The sequence below is a fragment of the Lepidochelys kempii genome, chromosome 1 (assembly GCF_965140285.1).
Source record: "Lepidochelys kempii isolate rLepKem1 chromosome 1, rLepKem1.hap1, whole genome shotgun sequence".
Taxonomy (NCBI): domain Eukaryota; kingdom Metazoa; phylum Chordata; order Testudines; family Cheloniidae; genus Lepidochelys; species Lepidochelys kempii.
In genome coordinates, this window is record NC_136380.1 from 208,259,478 (window position 1) to 208,281,297 (window position 21,820).

Below are 21,820 nucleotides of genomic sequence, written 5' to 3' on the forward strand. Positions count from 1 at the left end.
TAACATTTGCTGCTCCACTGCTGGAGCGCCGCGGCGCCAGTGTGGATGCCCTGGTCTGTTATTGCACTGTGACTGGCCTCCAGAAGTGTCCCACAATGTCTGTTCTAGCCACTCTGGTCATCACTTTGAACATTACTGCCCTGCCCTCAGGTGACCAACTGTCAGACCCGCCCTTTAAATTCTCTGGGAATTTTAAAAATCCCCTTCCTGTTTGCTCAGCCAGGCGTGGAGTGCTCTCAGCGAATCTTTCCAGGTGACCATGCCTCCACGCGCCAAGCGAGCCCCAGTATGGAGCAATGGCGAGGTGCTGGACCTCATCAGTGTTTGCGGGGAGGAAGCTGTCCAGTCCCAGCTGCGCTCCAGCCGTAGGAATTATGATACCTTCGGGCAGATATCAAGGGCCATGCTGGAAAGGGGCCATGACCGGGACACACTGCAGTGCAGGGTTAAAGTGAAGGAGCTGCAGAATGTCTACCGCAAAGCCTGAGAGGCAAACAGCCACTCCGGTGCTGCCCCCACGACCTGCCATTTCTACTAAGAGCTGGACGCGATACTTTGGGGCGACCCCACCTCCATTCCGAGGACCACCAAGGACACCTCAGAGCTCAGTTCAACAAGGCAGGAGGAGAAGGAGGAGAAAAGCGGGAGTGCGGGTGCTGAGGTGGAGGAAGACACCCCGGAATCCCTAGATGCATGCAGCCAGGAGCTGTTCTCAAGCCAGGAGGAAGGTAGCTAGTCGTGGCGGCCGGTGCTTGGGGAAGGACAAACACCAGAGGAGGTTCCCGGTAAGCGGCTTTTATTTTGGGAAGGAAGTTATTCGGTGCGGGCTCTTGGGGCGAGGAGGGTTAGGACTGCATGCATGCCTAGATGCGGAATAGGGCGTTGATGTGCTCTGTCACATTGCGGTAATCGGCCTCAGTGACCTCTTCAAAGGTCTCATCCAGAACTTGGTCAATGCACTTGCGTAGGTTTTTTGGGAGAGCCACTGTTGTCCTCGTCCCAGTAAGGCTAACCTGTCCACGCCACTGTGCAGTGAGGGGACCATTGCTGCACACAGGCAAGCTGCATATGGGCCAAGGCGGAAGCCGCATTGCAGTAGAAGACCCTCCCTTGCTTCCCAGGTCACCCTCAGCAGCGAGATATCTTCCAGGACGAACTCCTGTGGAAAATGTGGGGACAGTGTTCAGTATAGAGGCCCCCTTCCGCTGTTGGCTCTCCCGAAAGCACAGAAACCCAGAGGACAGTACAGCTGTGAAACAATCAGTCACACTTGACCTTGTGCTTACTCACCATTTTGGGGCTCCCATGGGTTAATTGCGCTCGCTTTAGGACAGGCTAATTATGTTATTGTGTATATTGTGCTTGCCCTTGAGTATGGGGGAAATCATTGCTCTGTCTGGTGTGAACAATGTTGCCTCTGTTAAGTGTTGCATTTTGCCTTTACAGATGCAACCTTGAGATTTCAGCCGTCCGTGTTATCAATGGCCGAGAGGCTGCAAAGAATCAGGAAGAGGCCACGTAGAAGCAAAGAGGACATGCTTCCTGAACAGGCCAGTGTTCCGAAAGATGTGTGCATCAAGCACCTTTCCGGGCCAGCCTGTGTTAATGTCAATGAAATGCCCACGGTGATCCACAAGCGCGTGAAGAACCATAGAAAAATAGCCCTTCCGATTAACGTACTTGGAGGCTAGGTGGGCTGGTGCCAGAACTGGAATATACGTCCCATCTATCGCCCCTCCGCAATTAGGGAAACACATTTGTGCAAAGCCAGCCACAATGTCATGCACGTTACCCAGAGTCATGGTTCTTCTGAGCAGGATGCGATTAATGAATGGCACAAGCAAACTCGTGTTGATATCATCGTCGGTGTCCTCACTGTCACTTTGGATCTTAAGGAATAACTTGACTGCCAAACGTGACGCGCTGGTGAGACTCGTCAGCATATTCCTCAGCAGTTCGGGCTCCATTCCCGCAGACCGAAAGGGAAGACAGAGCGTGCAGTACAAAAAATGTTGAAAGATGGCACCAAATGTGGACGGAAGCAAAGGGAATGCTGAGATGCGAACCGATGCAGCACAGGATGTTGGGACAGAATCCAGAATGCCCCGCCCTCCCACCCCCTTCCTACAAGCCACAGCGCCAGAATGGGAAGAGGTGCTCTGTGGGATAGCTGCCCGCAATTCACTGCTCCCAATGCCGCTGCAAGTGCTGCAAATATGGCCCCGCCAGTGCACTTGCAGCAGTCAGTGTGGAGAGACTGCAGGGCTTTCCCTACTGTGCTCTACGAAGGCGGGTTTAACTCACAGCGCTCTACATCTGCAAGTGTAGCCAGGCCCTTAGATGCTTTGTAGGACTGAAACAGAGATTCTTTGCACTAATACCACCTCATTCATCTTCTCTGAGCTCCATTACCTCTTTCAGGAGAAATTCCTTGCCGAGTTCAGATTCAAAATAGGGTGGAATTATTCTGTTTCTTATTCCTATTAGGCACTTCCTTCCTTCATCAAGTTCCTGCCTACATAGTAAGGAAAAGAAAGAAGAAGATATTACAAGTGTTGCCCCTGACATTTTTTTTGCTAACCAAATCTATTAATGTCATTCTCATAATCCACTGACTTTTTCTTGAAGTTACCAAATTTCCAAGAAGCAGAGGGACCAGCTACTGAGCCCCATTCTACACATCTGGGATCTAGATAGCAATTTGAAGTTTGTATGAATGGAGGCTGATCTGTTGCCTTCATGTAAACCCACCATCTCCTAGTTACACATACTCTAATTATTAACAGCCCAATCCTGTTCCCAGAAATCAGCAGACAATAATATGAATTTACTGTAAATATATTTATGCAAACCACAGGAATCCTCTAGACTGGAGACTGATGAGTTAACCACATCCAGAAAGCACCAGAAGCATCTCAGACTTTCAGCTCTCCCTAGATGAATCCTGGAGCTGCATCACAGCCCCAGTTGAGATACTTCCAAAGCTTTAAACTGTAGAAAACTACACACATACAAGGGTGGAACAAGTTCCAGCTTAGATGATCTCTCTACTTTGAGAAAGCATATGGGCAGTAAATGCAAATTGTGTATTCACATATACCAAGGGAATTCTCAAGTCTGGAGACTGACTGATAAGAGAAAGCAAGTAATCTAAACAGAAAAAGAGATGAGGAAGAACAGAATGAAAGGAGGAGATGGACCAAGGAAGAATGAGAGACTAAAAGACCTGACATCCAAAAACAGCGTCTTCATCAGAGGCTGATCTACTTGAAGTATCTGATCAAAATATGAAGAGATTGCCAGGTGGCTGCTCTGCAGATCTCTTCAAAACATGCTCTAATTCTTCCTGCCCTAGATTTAGAGGCAGTTCTTGGTGAATATGCACCGAGACTTGAAGGTGTCTTTCCACCTTTCAAATCAACAGATCTGACTCATCTGAAGATGATAAGGTGGGTTAGGTAGTATCCTTTATAGGACCTCATCCAATGCACTAAATGCCCCAATAACAACTGAACTCAGACAATCACTACACTCTCAAATGAATTCACACAGGAAAATGACCAAAGACAAAAAAACCTTATTGCCTGTGGGTGAACACTTTTCACAAAGTGATCACTCTGTATCTGACCTCTCAGTTCTCATCCTCAAAGAAACCTGCCCAACACCTCCAAAAGACAAGCCCAGGATTTGTAACTTTACTAGATACTAAATCATGGATTGAATAGAGACATTGGATTTATGGCTTATTACAACATTCTATAACCCACCCAACCCCCTCCCTTGTCTCTCTGCCCCCAAGCTTTTACCTTTCTCTGCTGTGACTGGAGAGGTGTTAACAGGCCACTTCATCTTGAATGGTCCCTTGAAATATACGTTAACTACACATGCTAAACAATCTGTTCCACTTTGTATTTAGCTGTGACACTCAGCGTATGTCTACACTGCAATTAGACACCTGTGTCTGGCCCATGCCAGTTGACTTGGGTGAAGAGACTTGGGCTAAGGGGCTGTTTAATTGTGCTGTAGATGTTCAGGCTCAGGCGGCAGCCCAAGCTCTGGGATCCTCCCCCCTAACAGGGTCCTAGAGCTCAGGTTTCAGTCTGAGCCTGATTGTTTATACCACAATTAAACAGCCCCTTAGCTCGAGTCAGCTGGCATGGGCCAGCCACGAGTTTTTAACTGCAGTGTAGACATACCCTCAGAGTACATTTCTCAGACCTGAAGAAGGGCTTTCTATAGGCCTGAAAGCGTGTTTCTTTCACCAACAGGAATTGGTCCAATAAAAGCTATTACCTCACCCACCTTGTCTCTCTAATATTCTGGGACCAACAACACGGGTAAAACAACACTTATACAATCATCTAAAGATGGTCATTTTAGATGCTTTGAGACCTTGCTCTTGCCAGAATAGAAGATGAAGAAGACATCTGCCTGCCTGAAGGGCTTTGTCCTATACAAGAAGAAACTGATGGCTCTGCAGACATCCAGATAGAGCCATCTGAACTCATGAAGATGAGGTTTAGCAGAATGCTGTCTTAATCATTAAGTCAACACATTTTGGGCCTGATTTCCACTCCTTGAAACCAGCTGTAATTTCACTGAATTCAAGGGAGTTACTCCTCCTGATTGCAAATGAGTAGAAAATCAGGCATGAAACCCTGGCTAATTTGAAGTCAATGAGTTTTGTCATTGACTTTAATGGAGTCAGAATTTCATCCCAGGTTTTTAGTGACAGGTGACATAATATATCCATTTTAAGTAGAGTTGATTTTAAGTAGATTTAGATTTTTATTGGTAAATATTGGTAAACATTAATTTCACTGTACACACACAAATTGACAAAAATATTTCCATCAATAATAACTGAAATTTGAAGATAGGCAAAGTAAGAAAAATGTTGCTTGTGAATGTATTAGAGTTTATTTAAAGTTATTTACTTTGTATATTTTGATATGTGACGCTGACAATTTATGTTTTATGGGTTTATAAAGTTTTAACTTTTTGAAACTTAACATCTACTGTATTAGATACTTATTGTCTGATCCCCTATTGTCTGCTGCCCCCATAATATCCTGAAACTGTGCAAATTTTGCTTGATAAATAAATAAAAATTGTTTATATCCATAATTTTGCATAACTGAGAAAATTTAAATAAATAAAAATTGAAATTATAAAAAATAAAAATAAAATTCTACCAAGCCTAATTTTAAGTTACTTTTTACATAGTATGTAATGTGAGATAAAGTGTTGCCATCAGGTGGCACTAAGGCAATCCAACTTCAATCTGGAATTAAAGCATTTTATGATTTCAAACAAGTCAGTTACAAAGTCGAGAGCATTAGCTTAGCTCTGATGCCATGCAGGAGACCCTGGCTCAATTGCTATTTTCAGTCTTTCACAAAAACAAATTAGGAAAAGCACGAGTTTCTCATCACAAGATTATTTAATCTACACTGTATATTCTTCTGTACATCAAGACAAACACTGAACAGTTTAAATAGTAATCCTCAATGTCATTTATGTTCATTGTGGGTGCATGCATGTTTCTGCGAGAGAACCTTCACTTTTGTGTTTCCCATTCATACTTGAAGTTTTCATACTTGACATTAATTTAATGTAGATTTTTTCAATTATTTGGATTTGGACAGTTTTATACAATGCCATAAAATACAGCACTCTGTCATATTCATAAAAATCCTACTTATGGGATAATTTCTGGAATTTTTTTTTAGAAATTTAAGTGGAAGTGAAATAAGGGGGTTAGAATTAAAGCTGAGTTTCGGCCTTAATTATAGTTCTCACTGCTGCTTAGCCTATAATGCTTTCCCCTTCCATAGCACCTTTAATCTGAAGATCTGAATGTGCTTATCAACATTAAAGATTCCTTACAATCCCTGTGTGAGGGAGATAAATATTTTACAAATAGAAAAATGGAGGATAGGGAGATTTATGGTCAAAATGTTCAAATTTGGCACCAAAGGGACCAGATTTTCATGGGGACTGAGCAGGTGCTCATCACCTCTGAAAATCAGGCCACCTCCGTTAAGTGACTATCATGGGGATTTAAGAACCAGAATTTGAAAACGCTGACCCAAATTACTTTCCTAGCTGGTGTTTGGAGCTAGGGTGACCAGATGTCCCGATTTTATAGGGACAGTCCTGATATTTGGGGCTTTGTCTTATATAGGTGCCTACTACCCCCCACCCTCTGTCCCGATTTTTAATACTTGCTGTCTGGTCAGCCTAGTTGGAGCCAGGAATAGAACCTAGGTTTTCTGACTCCTAGCCCCTGTTCTAAATTGTCTGTAATATTCATTGCCTCTATTCCTATGCTTTGATCTGTCATTTGCAAAAGTATCAGAGGTACAGTCAAACTATTCATTCAGCATTTCTATTAGAGCTAATGCTCCAACAGCATTGTTTTGCTGCTGTTATCACATTAAGGGCCCGATCCAAAGCCCAATGAGAGCAGTAGGAGTCTTTCCATTGACTTCAGTGGGTCTTGGATCAGGCCCTAACTTTCTCTCCTAATAACACCATTACCTGGACTGCTCTAATTTTGTCTGCCAGTGAGATACCTGCGTTAATCTGTCCTTGCTGCATGAGGGGGAAAGGAGAAAAAAAATGAAAATGAGATAAATAGCACAATATTTTATAAGCATGAATGGTTCACAAAATAACTAATGAAAGAACGTATTTCTCTTATTAAAGCATGTGTCTGATGACTTCTGACCTGGACTGATTACGAGTATAGTTTGCAACACTAATTGGTCAACCATGTTAATAATTACATTTTGCTCTTTTATAGCACTGTGCATCTAAAAAACTCAAAAATCTTCATAGCACCCTTGTGACATAGGTAAGCGTTACTAGCCCCATTTTACAGAAGGAGAAACTGAGACAGAGACAAAGTGTTCATAGGGAGAGTCAGACAGTACTTGAACTCTTCCTTTTCATTCCCATGTGCTAACCACTAAAGCATACTGTCTCTCATTTCTGCTTCTCACCATCCTTTGTATGATTTTTGTTAACAGCAGGTCTTACTGGATTGTCCTACCTGAAACTCTGCCAGTAGTCTTCAGGTTGCTTTGATACTGTCTTCCTTCGTGGACTTTGGAGCTGAGAATCCACCGCCTGCTCATATAACTCTACTATTTGAGCTGTAAGATAAGGAGAGAGAAGAGTTTTTAAACAGCCATTGACTGGTTTGTTTTCAAAAAGGATTCTCAGAAGCCAGCAAACTGAGCAGGAAGCCAGTTAATCCAGCTAGGACTGAAATGCAGAGGAAAGGGGAAATGTTTAGGGCCCAGATTCACAAAGGTGCTTAACCCGCACTGATCTAGGCCTTAGGTGTCTGACTCAAAGGCTGGAGAGAAGCACCTTTCTCTGCCTGAGATTGTCAGCTGTGAACCATCTCCTGGCATTAGGTGCCTAAATCAGGTCAGCTTTCTCCTGGGGGGAAGAGACAGAGGTTAGAGCACCACTCCTACCTGGGATGTAGGAGACTTAAGTTCAAGTCCACGCTTCAAATCAGGCATGTTGGGAATTCAAATATGGGTCTCTCCCATCTATTAGACATAATGGAACATGCATAATACCCTGCCCCCCAAAATTCCTTACCTGTTTGCCTCCAGTTGCCCTTTGTGAAGGTTAGGTGTGCTCTGAATACACTTACTGCAGGCAATATAGGCATTCCCCAGCCTCATTTGAGAATCCCTCCAGTGTTTAGGTGTGAGTGAGGGCTTTGAGCAGCTAGTTATCTGTGGGGTGGTGCCAGGACTTAGATGGGTTTATGCATACCCACTGGCGGAAATTTAGGCATCTATGGGGATTTAGGCAGGAGCTGAGTGGTGACTTTATGAATATCAGTGGCACTTAAATATTGGATTTAGGTACCTAAAGAGGCTGTTATACACCCACATTCCTTTGAAATTTACAATGAAATCATTCCTAAAACACTTAGGGCTAGATTCACAAAATTTACTTTTTGTAGTTTTTTCCCTATGTTTTGAAGTTTAACTTTCACTTTTCTGTCTTGTCAATTTTTTTTTTTAACTCCAGTTCTTTTTTACATTATTTTTAACCTGTGTTGGTGATACATCTTTACAAACTTAGTTCCATTTTTGCCTGGAAATCATGCAGTATGGAAACCATTACTTGCAGCAATCCCAGGTTAAGCTTCAAAAATATGAAAGATCATGAAAAGTATTGTCCAATTACGAAGACTAACCTCTGCAGTCTTGGAATGGCTGAATAATTAACATTCTAAAAGCTGGCATCATCACAGGGATAGCAAATACTCAGAGATATTACTTTAAAAATAAATAAATACATGCTTTTTTATTTAATTTTTATGTATTTTTAAATGTTAACAAATGCTCAAAGGAACATATTAATTCATATACAGAAACTCATATGTTATAAATACTAAATTGTGCCATCATCTCCCAACATACCAGGTCTTAGGCTTCCCAGGTGTCTGGTATTTGACCGGAAAGTGCAGTTGAAAAGGGGACCTGACAGTGACCGGTCAGATCTATCAAAATCTGGTTACTGTGGGTGGGGGAGGTGGGGAGGCGCCAGGTCCTCACCCACGCCAGCCCCTACTCAGCCATTGCCAGCTCCCAACCCCAGCTCTGCAGGCAAGTTCCTGCTGACCCGGGGGGGTGGGGAGGAGGGGAACGGGAGAGGAGAAAAGGAGCAAGTAATGTGTGTGTGTGTGTGTGTGTGTAGCGATGGGGGTGGAGCCTTTGGGGGAGCAGTAGGGAAGAGGCGGGGCCTCAGGACGGAAGTGGTGGGGTGAGGGAGGTTCTGGCACCCTTGCTGGAGTGTCCGGTTTTTAAATATTACAAAGTTAGCAACCCTACCAGGTCTGTGTACCCTGGCTTCCACAGTCTCTATAAACAATGACATTGTCTCTCCAATGGGAGGGATCCTCAAAAAATCAAATTGTACCTCTGCCTCCATAAACACTGAATTTGCAACATTAGCTTCTCTCTGCATTGGGTCTTATTAAACATCATTTGCTAAGGTTTTCACTGGTAAGTCCCTAAAGTTACGATTCTAAATCACTCAAAAGTGGCCTGATTTTCAAAGGTACTAGATACCTACGCCCAGATCCACAAAAGGGTGGGGCTTGGCACATACCCTTCTCTCGGAGTTCAGAGCCTAAAACCAGCCTGTGGGGAGGTATCTCTGCTTGTGAAGCAGTATCTCTGCTTATGAAGATAAGAGAAGATTGGTATTTGACTGCCTAAGTCACAGTTGCAGAGTGTGATCTCATAGGTATGCTCAAGGGCTGCCTAACTCCAAACAACTGTGGGGGAAGGAGTGCCACCTCCTTTATAACATGTTGAAAAGGCTACTCACCCAGGATGTGGGAGACCCTGAGTTGAGGTCCTCCCTCTCCTGATGAGGAGAAAGGATTTGAACAGGGCTCTGACACCTCTCTGATGAGTGCTCTCATGACTAGGCTATGGAATAGTCCGATATGGGTCTTCCTCAATCTCTCCTATTGAAGTTGTTCCACTTTCATTAAATAATTGCATAATTAAATATAAATTGGACCATATTGGTGGTTAGGGCACTTATCTGAGAGGGGGAGGGATAACTCAGTGGTTTGAACATTGGCCTGCTAAGCCCAGGGTTGTAAATTTAATCCTTGAGGGGGCCATTTAGGATCTGGGGCAAAAATTGGGGATTGGTCCTGCTTTGAGCAGGGGGTTGGACTAGATGACCTCCTGAGGTCCCTTCCAACCCTGATATTCTATGATTCTATGACCTGTTTAAATCTCCTCTCCTCAGCAGGTGGAGGGGGGACTTGAACTTAAGGTCTTCTCAAATCCCAGGTGAATCCGCTAACTATTAGGTTAAAAGTTATAAGGGAGCTCCTCCTCCTCCTCCAGGCATTTTGTGGAATTAGGCAGCCTCTGAGCATGTCTACCAGATTGGGCCCCTGCATGCAATTTAGGTGGCTGAATGCCTATCTTCTCATGGTTGGTGAATTGCTCTTGGGCTCAGGTGGGAGTTAGGCACCCAGACACCTAGAGTGAGGCAGCAGTGTGCATGCCCAAAGGCAGAAATGTAGGCACCTACAGCCGAGTGGGAGTTTTGTGGATCACAGTGGTGCATAAAAACGAGATTAGGAACCTAAGTATTTTTGTGGACCCCACCCCTAATAATTCACACTAAAGTTAATGAAGTTGCAGCTTTGAAAATCAGCCTTTTTTTTAGGTGCATAAATATGGAAGTACAAGCCTAACTTCGGCACCTATCTTTAAAAATTGTGGCTGGAATGTTCCTACTCTTGTAATACTAATTAACTACATAGGGTTGTGTCAATGGTTGGCAAATGTGTCAAGACTCCATAAATGTAGGACAAAAAAGGTTATAAATGTGGGTGCCTAAATTTAGCCAACTAAATAGGTTCACCAGATTTTTAGAGGTATTGAATTACTGAAGTTAATGGGAGTTGTTAAGGCTCATCACCTGTGAAAATCAGGCCACTTAATTAGATGTCTGTGTATGGGCTTAAATGCCTAAGTTTAGACATCCTGGCTTGACCATTTTGATTTAAGTTCCATTTTTTCATAGACCTGTGACAATTATCACTCAAACTAATTAGTGACAGTAGACAGGAATGCCGCTTTTGTTGCCAAAATGGTTGTCAATTATAGATCTCCCCAGGTTTCACAAAATGGCTATCAATTACAGAAGTAAAAAGGGGATCAAAAACCAGAAGAGACAGACTAATGTGCAAAGCCCTTAAAAAGATCACTTCACCTATGTTTAAAAACCATTGGAGTGTTTAAAATACAGAGTTTTAATTGTTCCTACCTCTAGTGTTGAGATCTTCAGATGATTTCTCCAAGTTAGGGAAAGACTGCAATGAAGACAGAATAATTATGGATATGTAACAAACAAGACCTTGCACAACGGTACCTACCCTTTGAGAGAGTTTTTATACCCAAACAAGCGTTATGTCAATCTGAGGCTACAAATGGGGTCCCCTCAGCGTGCCTGGAAATGTGAGCCAGGAAACAAAATATCTCTAAAGTACAGAACAATGGGTGCCAAGGAATGGGGGATATGCAGTAGACACAGCCACATGAAAATGAGTACGGGACTTCTCAGGCCCTTGGCAATGTAAGCAAGAGAGTAGCAGATGAAATGTATACAAACCTGAGAGTCACTAATGGAGAGTGAATTTAATCTGATTCTCATATGTGATGAGTTAATTCCTCAGAATACTTTGCTTCAGAATATGTTAATGAGCCTGCAGTGTACAGAGAATTAAAAGTGATAGGACTGCATTTGCCTTATGGTTTGTTTCCGCTAGGTAAGGGTGGCTTTGCAGAGACAGAGGTGCATATATGTGTTGGTTGCACTTTGACCTTGCAATGGCACAGCATATCCATACTGAAAACTAGTCTGTGGCACTCCCTTCATTTCAGTGTACTGTGGGACCTCCCGAGGAATCTCCCTCACATTTTCCAGCACAGTTCTCTAGAGCAGATTATGTAAAATATTAGAAAATTATAGTAGGTCTCTAATCACATTCTGTCATTTATGCATTAAATTACAACACAAGTCCCACCCCCAACCAACCCATTACTCCAAACTGGTATGTTAGGCTTGGGTCAGATAAGGATTTTTTTGCCTGGGACTTTCCACTTATGTTGGTTTCTACTGAAAGTCCCAATTGTTTACTTCAATGCTATTTCTAATAAGAGGGTCAATTCTGCTTGAGTATCCGTGCACGTGCGTATTGCAGTGCGCTGCCTTTATGCTCCTTTCAGTGGCCAAAGTGCTTCTCTCCCTCTCCTTGACGATCTGTAGTCCTGGTGTCCTGGGATGTAGTATGATGATCATTACCACATCTGGATGGAGGTATGTCACTTCTTTGTTACAATGAATATTTTTAAGTTGTATTCTTTCATGTGATACAAACCAACACTTTTGCTGATGTTCTATTTAGTGAAGTCCCATTGGCTGCTGCAAAAATGGGAAGCCTTGAGCCCTATTTTTGATCTGAACTAACAGTTCCTTTCCATCTCTTGTGTCTTTCCCCATGGGCATCATTTTAGAAAAATTGGGGAGGAGTGGCACAGTTGTGTCAGCACACAGAACATTATATGTGATTATATTATATCTTGCAATGTCTTGGGGGGAAGGGGCAAAGCAAGGTTGGGGGAGACAACTAGCTCCTTTGCCCCACAGTAAAGAACATCCCTGCCTTTCCCCTAGGATTCAGAGATAAACATGCTCTGAGCAGAATCTGGAGGAGCAGGTCGCTCTGGAATAGTTCCTCTGCCTCAGCCAATTCCCTGTGTTCCCCACTGGTACAACTGCACCAGTTGTACTCACAGTGCCTGCATATAATGTAAGCTCCTCCAGGGCAATGGGGGAAGACAAGTGACTGGAACACCACAATATGCTCTGTTTGAGAGTTGAGATGTATTTGGCAGTGTGAGGAGTTTTACCTAGTTGTAATTATGTTCTACGGCAGTTTGGGGATATGTCTGCATCAACTTAGGAATATCATTTTGGTTTTGTGATTGCCTGTTGTAATTTCTACCTCTTTTTTTTTAATGCAATCTTTTGTATGGCTATTTCTGTAGCAGGAACCTGGCACCTAAAGCAGAGACTATGTTTCGGAAGCTGTGTCGGAGCAATGAAATGGCTATGAACATTGAAAGGCTTTATCCCAGTGGTAGCAGACCCACTGACTTTGAAAGAACACTCTTCATAGAAACCTGTGTGTCTAGGAGAAGAGGGCTGGAATCCTCCAGTCTCAACACATAGCTGGGAGAACTGTAGTTTCTCTGCTCGGCCACCTCACCCAGCGGTGGCAGTGACTGCTTTGAAAGGTAGCTGCTTTTTCTAAGCTAAGGAAACAATTCCATTGCCAGAAACAGAAGACCCTGAAGGAGAGAGTGGAGGGGACTTTGCCTCCCCTCAAGGACTCAGACGAAACCCAGTATTCACAAGGTGGTGAGGAAACAGAGGGATTGTGTTCAGGAGTTTGTTGTTTTCCACAGAGCTCTGACTCTCTTGTGCTTTTTAAAAACAAAGTGTGTGTATAAGAAATTCCTTCGCTAAGCCTGCATTTCCTTGCTTTACTGCCACACTGTCCCTGAAAAGGTTAACTACAAACCAGAGCTCCCACAGCTAGGTAGTCTCTGGAGGAAATGTATCTAACCAATGGGGGTGAGGTCGGAGGGCTTGGGAAGGCTGAGGCACTGGTTCCAGGGTCCAAGCTGCAGGTCCCATTGTTTAAGACCGGTGTCAGGCATAGAAGTCTGCACCTGATAGTGCACCTGAGTTACCCAGACCTTAGGATAGTGACTAGTCACTACCCAGGCTCATGGAGCTAAGCAGCATATGGGAGTCATTCGTTGGATCCCATTACAACAGACAGTGTCAGCTCAGAGGGCAGAATTGGATCTCCTCTAGGTTACAGGCTATTCTGGGGTGCGGCACTCTCAATCTCTCCTGTTGAAATTGTTCCACTTTATAAATATAAATAATGAAATATTAATTGGAGCAGGGACTTGAGTCTTCTTCCTCCCAGGAGCAGGCCCCAACCACTGAGCTAGAGAATCATTCTCACACTCTTTCTCAGGCCTACTGACTATTTAAGTATTTCATATGAAGTTGTCACGACTGAAACATGGTCAGTCTGATCTAGTGGCCAGAGCACAAGTCAGGCCTGGTCCAATATACTCAGAAGACACCTATAGAGATTGAATTTAAGAACAGATGGAAGTCAGGAATTCATAATGTAGAAAAAGAAAAGAATTCTAGTGATACTTATGAAGATCTAGCACTGCATGTGTTAGCAGAAGCTGGAGTCAGAGATGGCATCTGGATCATACCCTTGATTGAAGGAGTTCCTACAAGAATGGAGCTTAATACTAGAGCTGCCATCTCACTGATTTCTGCATCTTCCTATCACCAGATTTTGTCACCAGTTCCTCTGGAAGAAACTCCAAGGTTTTGACGACTTATAATGGAGAAAAGTTAGTCCGAAAAGGGATATTCTTAGTCAAAGTTCAACTAAATGAACAATCACTTGCTTTACCCTTGTATGTGACTGAAGGAAAGTATCCACCAACATTTGGCAGATCTTGGCTTGAGAAGCTTAAGGTGAATTGGACCAAAAGCACCCTGAAATCTTCAAGAAATACTTGATACGGCAAAGTTTTTGAAAAAGAGTTTGGACAGATGAGCAACGTGTCAGTGAAATCTGAGAGCCAGCAAAAATAGTGCAAAATATCCAGAGTTGTGCCTTGTGAAAGCTGATTTGGACCATTTAGCGAACATCAGAGTCTTGTCCTTAGTTTCACATAGTGAGTGGGCTACACTCATCGTACTAGTGATCAGGAACGAAGGCGTTGTCTGAATTTGTGGAGATTTCAAAGTGACTCTGAATCCAGTTTTATATGCAGACTAGTATCCACTGCCTCATACTGAAGATGTTTGCTACATTTAGTGGTGGACAGTGTTTCAGTAAATTGGATTGGCTCAATTCATACCTACAAATGGAGACTGATCCGGCATCTCGCAAATATCTCACAATCAACATACAAAAACACTTATTTTGTTACAGCTGATTGCCTTTCAGTATCACATTGGCACCTGCCCTGTTCCAGAAAGCCATAAATGAAATTGTGAAGGGACTGAATGGAATTCATTGTTATTTGGACGACATCCTTATTACAGGAAAGGATCAAGAGGATCATCTTCAAAATTTGGATGCTGTCTTGCAACATTTGGAAGACCATGGGCTGAGAGTTCATTAAGACAAATTTGAGTTTTTCAAACCTTTAGCTGAATATCTTGGATGTGTAATTGATGCCACAGGCTTCAGAAACTCACTAGAGAAAGAGAAGGTGGTTCTTGAATCACCAGAGAACAAGTCACAGCTATGTTCATTTTTAGGACTGCTTAACTACTACAGTAAATTTCTGCCTAATCCAGCCACAGCATTGGCACTTTTACATGAACTGTTACAAGCAAAGAAAAAATGGAAATGGACTAAAGAGTGTGATTGTGCATTTAAGGAAGCAAAGAAACGACATGTGGACCAGCTGCAGCCTTGACAAGTACCAGAGTCTAGGGATGATCCAGCAGGACTTTTTGTTTCTGTAATTGAACCTCCTTCCATTACAACTCCTAATTTTGGTGACTTGTTGGGAGAAAATTTGATACCAGATCCAGGGAGCCAGTTGATTCCTTGCCACCAACTGTTCCTGTTGTTCAGAACACAGCTGCACTGTCATTCCCCACATTATTTCAAGATAGTGTGAAAACCAGATGTGCACATGAATTGATAAATTGTTTAGTTAGTGAGTTGCTATTCCAGGACAGAATAATCCCTTGCAATTTAAGAGTCTGCAGTAATCTACCCACAACTTTTAGTTAGATTATATAATGTTTCATGTTAGCCATGTACATCATGGGCAGCGAGTATAATAGGCCAGAGGCGCTAAGCCTCCAGTGACACAGCTGCCACCACCCTGCCACCAGAGGCCTGGGCTGTGGTGGCCCCGCCTGCGCTCTGCCTCTTCCTGTCCCTGCTCTGCCCCTTCCCTGAGGCCCCACTGCCTGCCACTGCCTGGTGAGTCCCTCCTTGCCCTCTCCTCCACTCCACTCACTGCTTCCCTCCTCACACACCTCCCCCATGAGATCCCCCCCACCTGTCACATCCCTCCTCTCCTCCACCCACCTCCTTGAGAGACTCCCCTCCACTTACCACTCTCCAAGTCCCTCATCACCCGCCCACCCCCACAGGAGAAAGGGGTGGAGGAGAGGAGGTACGTGGAAAGTGTGAGTGGCAGAGGCTTCAGGGGAGAAGGGGGTGGAGGAGAGGAAAGCTGCGGTGGGTGCGGGAGGGTCTCATGAGGGGTGAGGAGGGATGTGGCAGGCATGGGAGGGTCTCACGGGGGAGGCGGACTGAGGAGGGACAGGTGGCGGCAGGGGAAGTCTCATGGGGGCAGGAGGGTAGAGGAAAGGAGGGGACGTGGCGAGTGGTGGTGGGCGAGTGGGGGATGGGGAGGGCCTGGGGCAGAGCGGGGGCGGACAGTGGGAAGGGCTGCAGGTGGAAGAGGGGGGACAGGGAGCTAGTCTGCAGCCTGCTGCCCACAGTCTGCCCCTGCTCCGCCCCAGGCCCACTTCTCATGATGCACATGATACTGAATGTGCTTGGAAAGTTTTTTAAAGTAGGATGGAGGAATGGGACATGCTGTTTCTTTAAATGTTTGGATACTCTCCCTTCCACAGTGCAAAGCCTCACTTTCATGTTAGTTTTAGTTTTGCAGCTAGAACGATAAAGTGAGCACAGCAGACATCTGTGTTTCTGTCAGCTCCCTGTGTCTATCTCCTTCTCTGTTGGGTCCAGAAATATAACAGGCACCATCACCACAAGCAGCAGCCATTGCTGCTGTTTTGTGAATCTAGCCTTGAATTTTTGTGGTCTGGCCAAAAGTATTTGGTGAATTCATGTCAAATTCACAGATAGTTTCAGCTCAACCGACTCTACATTTTTCATCTGAAAATTTTTGCTCAGTTCTGCTCAGGAATCCTTTGCTCAAAGGACACCAGATGTGGACAACTAACACTACCCAGGCAACCCCATGAGGTACAGAAAATTTCAAGACAATCTGAGTAAGTACATGGATTTTAAGAAGAGTCAACTTTTAAACAGAAAGCACTGCTCAACCTGAACTATAGTAGAGCTGGTGTTCTGCTATATTACATCCTAAGATTTTGTTTGTTATTTTGTGAATGGATATGATGTATTTTAGAGGCGCGGCAAGCACCTGGCATGGTTACTGACAGAAGTGACAGTGCCATATTGCTCCTGGTGTAAATAGACCCTGAGTTTCAATAATTGATATTGAAAAGAAACAATTCAAAATGAAGTTCTCTCACCATAACCAGTTTGAGGAGGTCAGCAGCATTACCCTTCTCTTCCTCTGTTCTTGGCTCTTTAATGATCATCTCTTGCATCTCATCTTCCTGCTTCAGGATGTAGTCTATGTATTCCTAGTGGAGCAGTGAATAAAGGATATGGGAGATGCAACTGTTTGTTTTACAGAAGTAAACATAATGGACATTCATATGGAGGAGAGTTTACTTATTAGTAAGTGAGGTATATATTGCCTCTGAGGATTCACATTGTCAGGGTCAAGAAACTATGGTGGAGTTCTATTTGTCAGACGAGTCTTTATACTTAGAAGCTCAGTTAGATGGAAAAGTAGGGACCATGGGTAGGGCTAGGCTCACATCCCTATCCAGATGGCAAACTACATGCAAGGATTCATGAACAGGCATTCTTCCATACCTCTTTGAATTCCAAAGAAATGGGGAAGGAGAAGGAAAAGCTTGAGCCCCCTCCTCTAGCTCTTGGCTAGGTTCTGACCAAGTGAGTCTCTAGCTTAAAAATTCTTCTATAACAAAAGAAGTTTTATTCTAACGTAAGTAGTTTCAAGCTACCTTCTCATGACTGACAGTAGGGAGCTACAGAGGCAACTTTCTAAGGAGAAATACTGTCTTTGCAAGTGTACTTAGGATCATGTCTTCTGTTCTACCCCACAAATGCAGTTCTGTCATGTCTGTGAAGTCACGCAAAGTATTAGTGGCTGTTAGTGCTATCAGTTATGTCTCTCTTCATCTTTCTCTACTGATCATTGTAAGTCACTTACTCCTGGAATACCCATAGAACTGGTATTGATGTATAAACAACTTCGATGGACTGAGTTACATTTCTGGTTATTATAAGCATTACAAAGGTCTCTGGAATGCCCGTAATTGCACTGCTTCTTTCTAGGGGTTCCTTCTTATTCTGAGGGCCATCTGCAGACCTATTTTATAATCTTTTAAATGCAGAGGCCTAACCTGGGAATTTGGTATAAGAAGTTTAAAAATTTGCCCGCTTCTAAAAGACCAGTATGTAATCAGTATATGTATGTAATGCAAATGAGTAAAGCTGAGTCCTGCTAGAATGGCATCTCAAAAATGTAAGAGATGTAAGCAGTCAGTGTGTCTTTATTGCAACAAGACCTTTTTTCAAATGTACTATAAAAATCAAGTGACTACATTAGGGTACTTCCTCTTCTACACATAGCACGTATTGCCGTATCTCCAAACTTTCAAACCTAGCAGTGTGTAAACCAGTCACATAAAATGTGTGACGAATGATTGAAATGTGAATCACCTGTGTTTTGTTGTGCATTGTGCCATAATTGACAGATGATCATGTTTTTTAATTATAAAATCTATTTTAAGGATGTTTTCACTATGTTAATTAAATAAGCCAGTTATTTAAAAAAGAAAACCAAGAAACCAAAGTTTTAATCCCCTGATACGGGTCAACAGCAGGGTTTGAACCTTGGATTTTCAGATCTCCAGCTAAGAACACTAGGATTTGACGGATAACTTACATCTTTTTATAGACCACTCACTTAAGAGGGATGTGACACATTTTGCCAGAAGGTTCCAGAACTATTTGATAGAGAACAGTAGAATGATGAAGATTAGGAATTCTGGGTTCTATTTCTAGCTCTGGGGAAAGTGTGTGTGTGTGTGTGTGTGTGGCGAGGAGAGGGAGGAGGGGAATGGGATCTAGCGTTTTGAGTGGTGGTTACAGTCAGGAAGGCCAATCACATAGATTTGGCACATTAATTGTGACAGGCAGGACCATATTACAGACCTGCATTCTATTCCCGCCTCTGACTACAGTAATCCTCTGCAACCTCCCAGTATCTTATTTATCAAATGAATGGAATGAAGTGCATGGAAATATAAAGAGCAGTCAGCAGAGGAGAGACTGGATATCCTAGCTTTCATTTCAGTGGACTTTCCCTATGTTAAAGAGAATTTTAATGGGCAGCTCTCTCATGTCTGTGGAGCATTACCTGATGCAGCTGAAATGCAGAATGCCCTTCCAAATCCAGGGTACTTGAGAGTTCTGTATAGTGTGGGAGAGCCTGCTGTTCTAAAATAGAGTATTGTGAAATGTACCAAGTAGGAAATGGAGAAATAGACATTTTAGACTGAGTTTCTTTTTCTCTGTGTCAGAAACAAAAGTACAATGCTTATTTTTCTCTTACATTTTTTCTCAATGTTTAGTGCTTTTTTGCTGATTGGTTAAGTGATGACACCATGCTTAGTATTATAAAATAATCCCAGGAAACACACTTAATCTGTATAAAATGAAACAGACTGAAGTTTTCCTATTTTCACCTTGGAGATGCAACCTGTGATGGACATGGAATTGCTATGTATTGATATATGAATACTGATGTTTAACAATGCTATGAATACTGTAAATGAACCGCTCAGTGAGGTAAAGTTACAGTATAACTATGGAGGGTTGTTAGAATTTCCTCTATGAGTGCACTGATTTAATTTAACAGGGGGCTTTGGGAAGAGCAAATGAGAAAGCAACACAACAGTTCTAGATAATGACAATCCAGCATGCACTTGAAAGACAATGAGCCAAGCTGCTAGCTTCAAGGATCCTATCTCCAAGGAAGATGCAAACTTGTTTTGTCAGCCTGGGAACCTGATTCTCGGAGGAACACTAAAGAGTAAAAAGTGCTTCTCATGGGGATGAAGGGGCATTGCCACTTGTCAGTATGGAGTTTCTAGGGAGCCAGGTTGACGGAGAGTGTGAAAGCCTCTGTGGAAGGAGTCTAAAGAAGTTGGGACTTCCCAGAACTAAGGATTCCTAAGTCTTAGAAACAAACTAGATAGGCATATAGTCTGTTTTATTGTTTAAAAAAATGTTTTCACTGAAATGCTTTTGTTTTAAATAAAAAATACTTTGTTTAAGGAAGCTGGTTGGTCACTGCTTACCACTGTCACTGCTTTAGAGGGTATGGATATAAATCAGACCTGCTGAGGTAAATCAGAATTGATACACAGGGGACTGCAACCCAGAGCTTACACTGAGAGTGGGAGAATTGCGTGATTCCACCCTGAGAGACAGGTGATGACTAGAAACCTGAGATGGAGAGGGATTGCACTTGGAGAACCTAGGAGGTGCCAGAGGTGCAGTTAGCCCGGTAACTGTGACACGACCCGTGGAGACTAAAGGTGCAGTCTGGATCTTTCAGGTCAATCTATAGATGGGCTGCCCCTCACTCATAAAGATAACCAATAGGTTGCATTTCAGAACACCATGGGTCACTTTTGACCCATGGTCTGCACTTCAGAAAACTTGGATTAACTGCTGAGATTAAGGGCACCTATTCTGTACATTGCATGTGGTAATGGGACTTCAAACTCTATATTAGCTCAGTTCATAGTGTCATGAGGTGGGACAATTTGGGGAACTGGTCTATCCACAACTAGTAATTTCTGGCTGATATTGTGAAGTTGTTATGAAATTGTTGACTCATGGAACACCTCTGTGTGGAGGTGGAATCCACCATTTGCTGATGTCTGTGCCAGATCAGGGACAACAACCATTAAACCTTAAATGGTTGCCTATTCAGGTTGAAACACCTTTGGACAATGTTAGGTTTCAGAGTAGCAGCCGTGTTAGTCTGTATTCGCAAAAAGAAAAGGAGTACCCATTGTAGCTCACGAAAGCTTATGCGCAAATAAATTTGTTAGTCTCTAAGGTGCCACAAGTACTCCTTTTCTCTTTGGACAATGGGTTGGCTGAGGTTAGGAGAAGCTAGTCTCTCCAAGGCCTCTGAAAGGAGGGGAAGTGTAAAATCCAAAGCAGGAGCTGAACAAAGGAACCAGGTGTTGGTAGGGGGACATATAAACACAAGAGTCTCACTGAGACTGTAGCAGGAAGCTTTGGAAGAGAGGAAGAGATGGACAGCCGTTCTTATCCAGGGGTTCAGTTTAACTGTGGGACCAACCAAGGGCAGGGAAAGTTATCTGACCTAGAGAAGGCACCATGATTCTGAAGAGAAACGATGAACTGCAGAAGGATCCCAGATACCCCAGAGGACTCGACCCAAGCCCAGAGCAGTGTGGAGCTCTGTGTATTTCTTGAACTACTTAAGTAAAGAGTATGGTGTTTTAGAATCCTGTGCAAAGTCTGTCTGTGTGTCTGCTGGCTTTCACTATCGCATGGTCCTGAAGAGGTAAACTGTACAATCGATGGCTCACACCTTTGGTGGGACTTCTGCAGAACATGCAAAAGCTGCTGCAGAGGCTTGGGGGGAATGGCATTAGTTCCAGGGCCTAGGTAATTGGACTCTGGGGCCCCCACTGCCAAGAGGCATCAGACATGAGGTCTGCACCTCGAGAGTCTTAAAGTCAGGGATAGAGCCTAAACTGTGCTCAGCCCTTGGAAGCTGAGGCCACGTGGAATTCAGTGTTTTTGATCCCCTCAAAGCAGTCTGGTGAGTGTCCAGGGGGGAGCTCAACCAGATCTGTGACATAAGACACCTTTAATTAATATCTGAAATAAAAATTGATCACATGAAATGTAAACTTTTCTAAGATTATTTAACCTATTCTATAAGGTCTATTTTCACACCAAGAGGCATGCAAGAGTCTCATTAACAGAGATGGGGAGTTCAGCCCATACATTTGGGGTGAGAAGGGGCCCTGGGTATAGGATTTTGTTTTATTTGTTAAAGGGGCTGCACTGTGTTCATAGGCACATTGTCCAAAATTTAAATTTTGTAAGTGGAAAACAAATTAAAGAATGAAAAAACCCCAATAGGAATAGAATTTTAAAATATTCCAATTAAAAATGTTTGTTTTGGCATTCACACATTCTTCTTTGATATTGTGAATAAAAATGACAACCATTTTTGCACCTAGAACATGAGTATAAATGAAAATG

At 43.3% G+C, this 21,820-nt stretch overlaps 1 protein-coding gene across 4 annotated transcripts in view; it reads right to left on the reverse strand.

Moving 5' to 3' along the window:
• SPAG17 (sperm associated antigen 17) overlaps nt 1-21,820 on the reverse strand; it is a 307,861-nt gene that overhangs the window by 17,780 nt on the left and 268,261 nt on the right. For 3 of the 4 annotated variants that reach the window (XM_073310290.1, XM_073310281.1, XM_073310328.1), the window contains exons 36-40: nt 16,936-17,049; nt 10,837-10,882; nt 7,058-7,160; nt 6,544-6,597; nt 2,413-2,515 (exon numbers count right to left, since the gene is read on the reverse strand). In XM_073310290.1, the coding sequence (XP_073166391.1) occupies nt 2,413-2,515; nt 6,544-6,597; nt 7,058-7,160; nt 10,837-10,882; nt 16,936-17,049 (420 nt within the window). The remainder of the gene's footprint in view (nt 1-2,412; nt 2,516-6,543; nt 6,598-7,057; nt 7,161-10,836; nt 10,883-16,935; nt 17,050-21,820) is intronic. The other variant, XM_073310300.1, reaches the window with a different exon arrangement.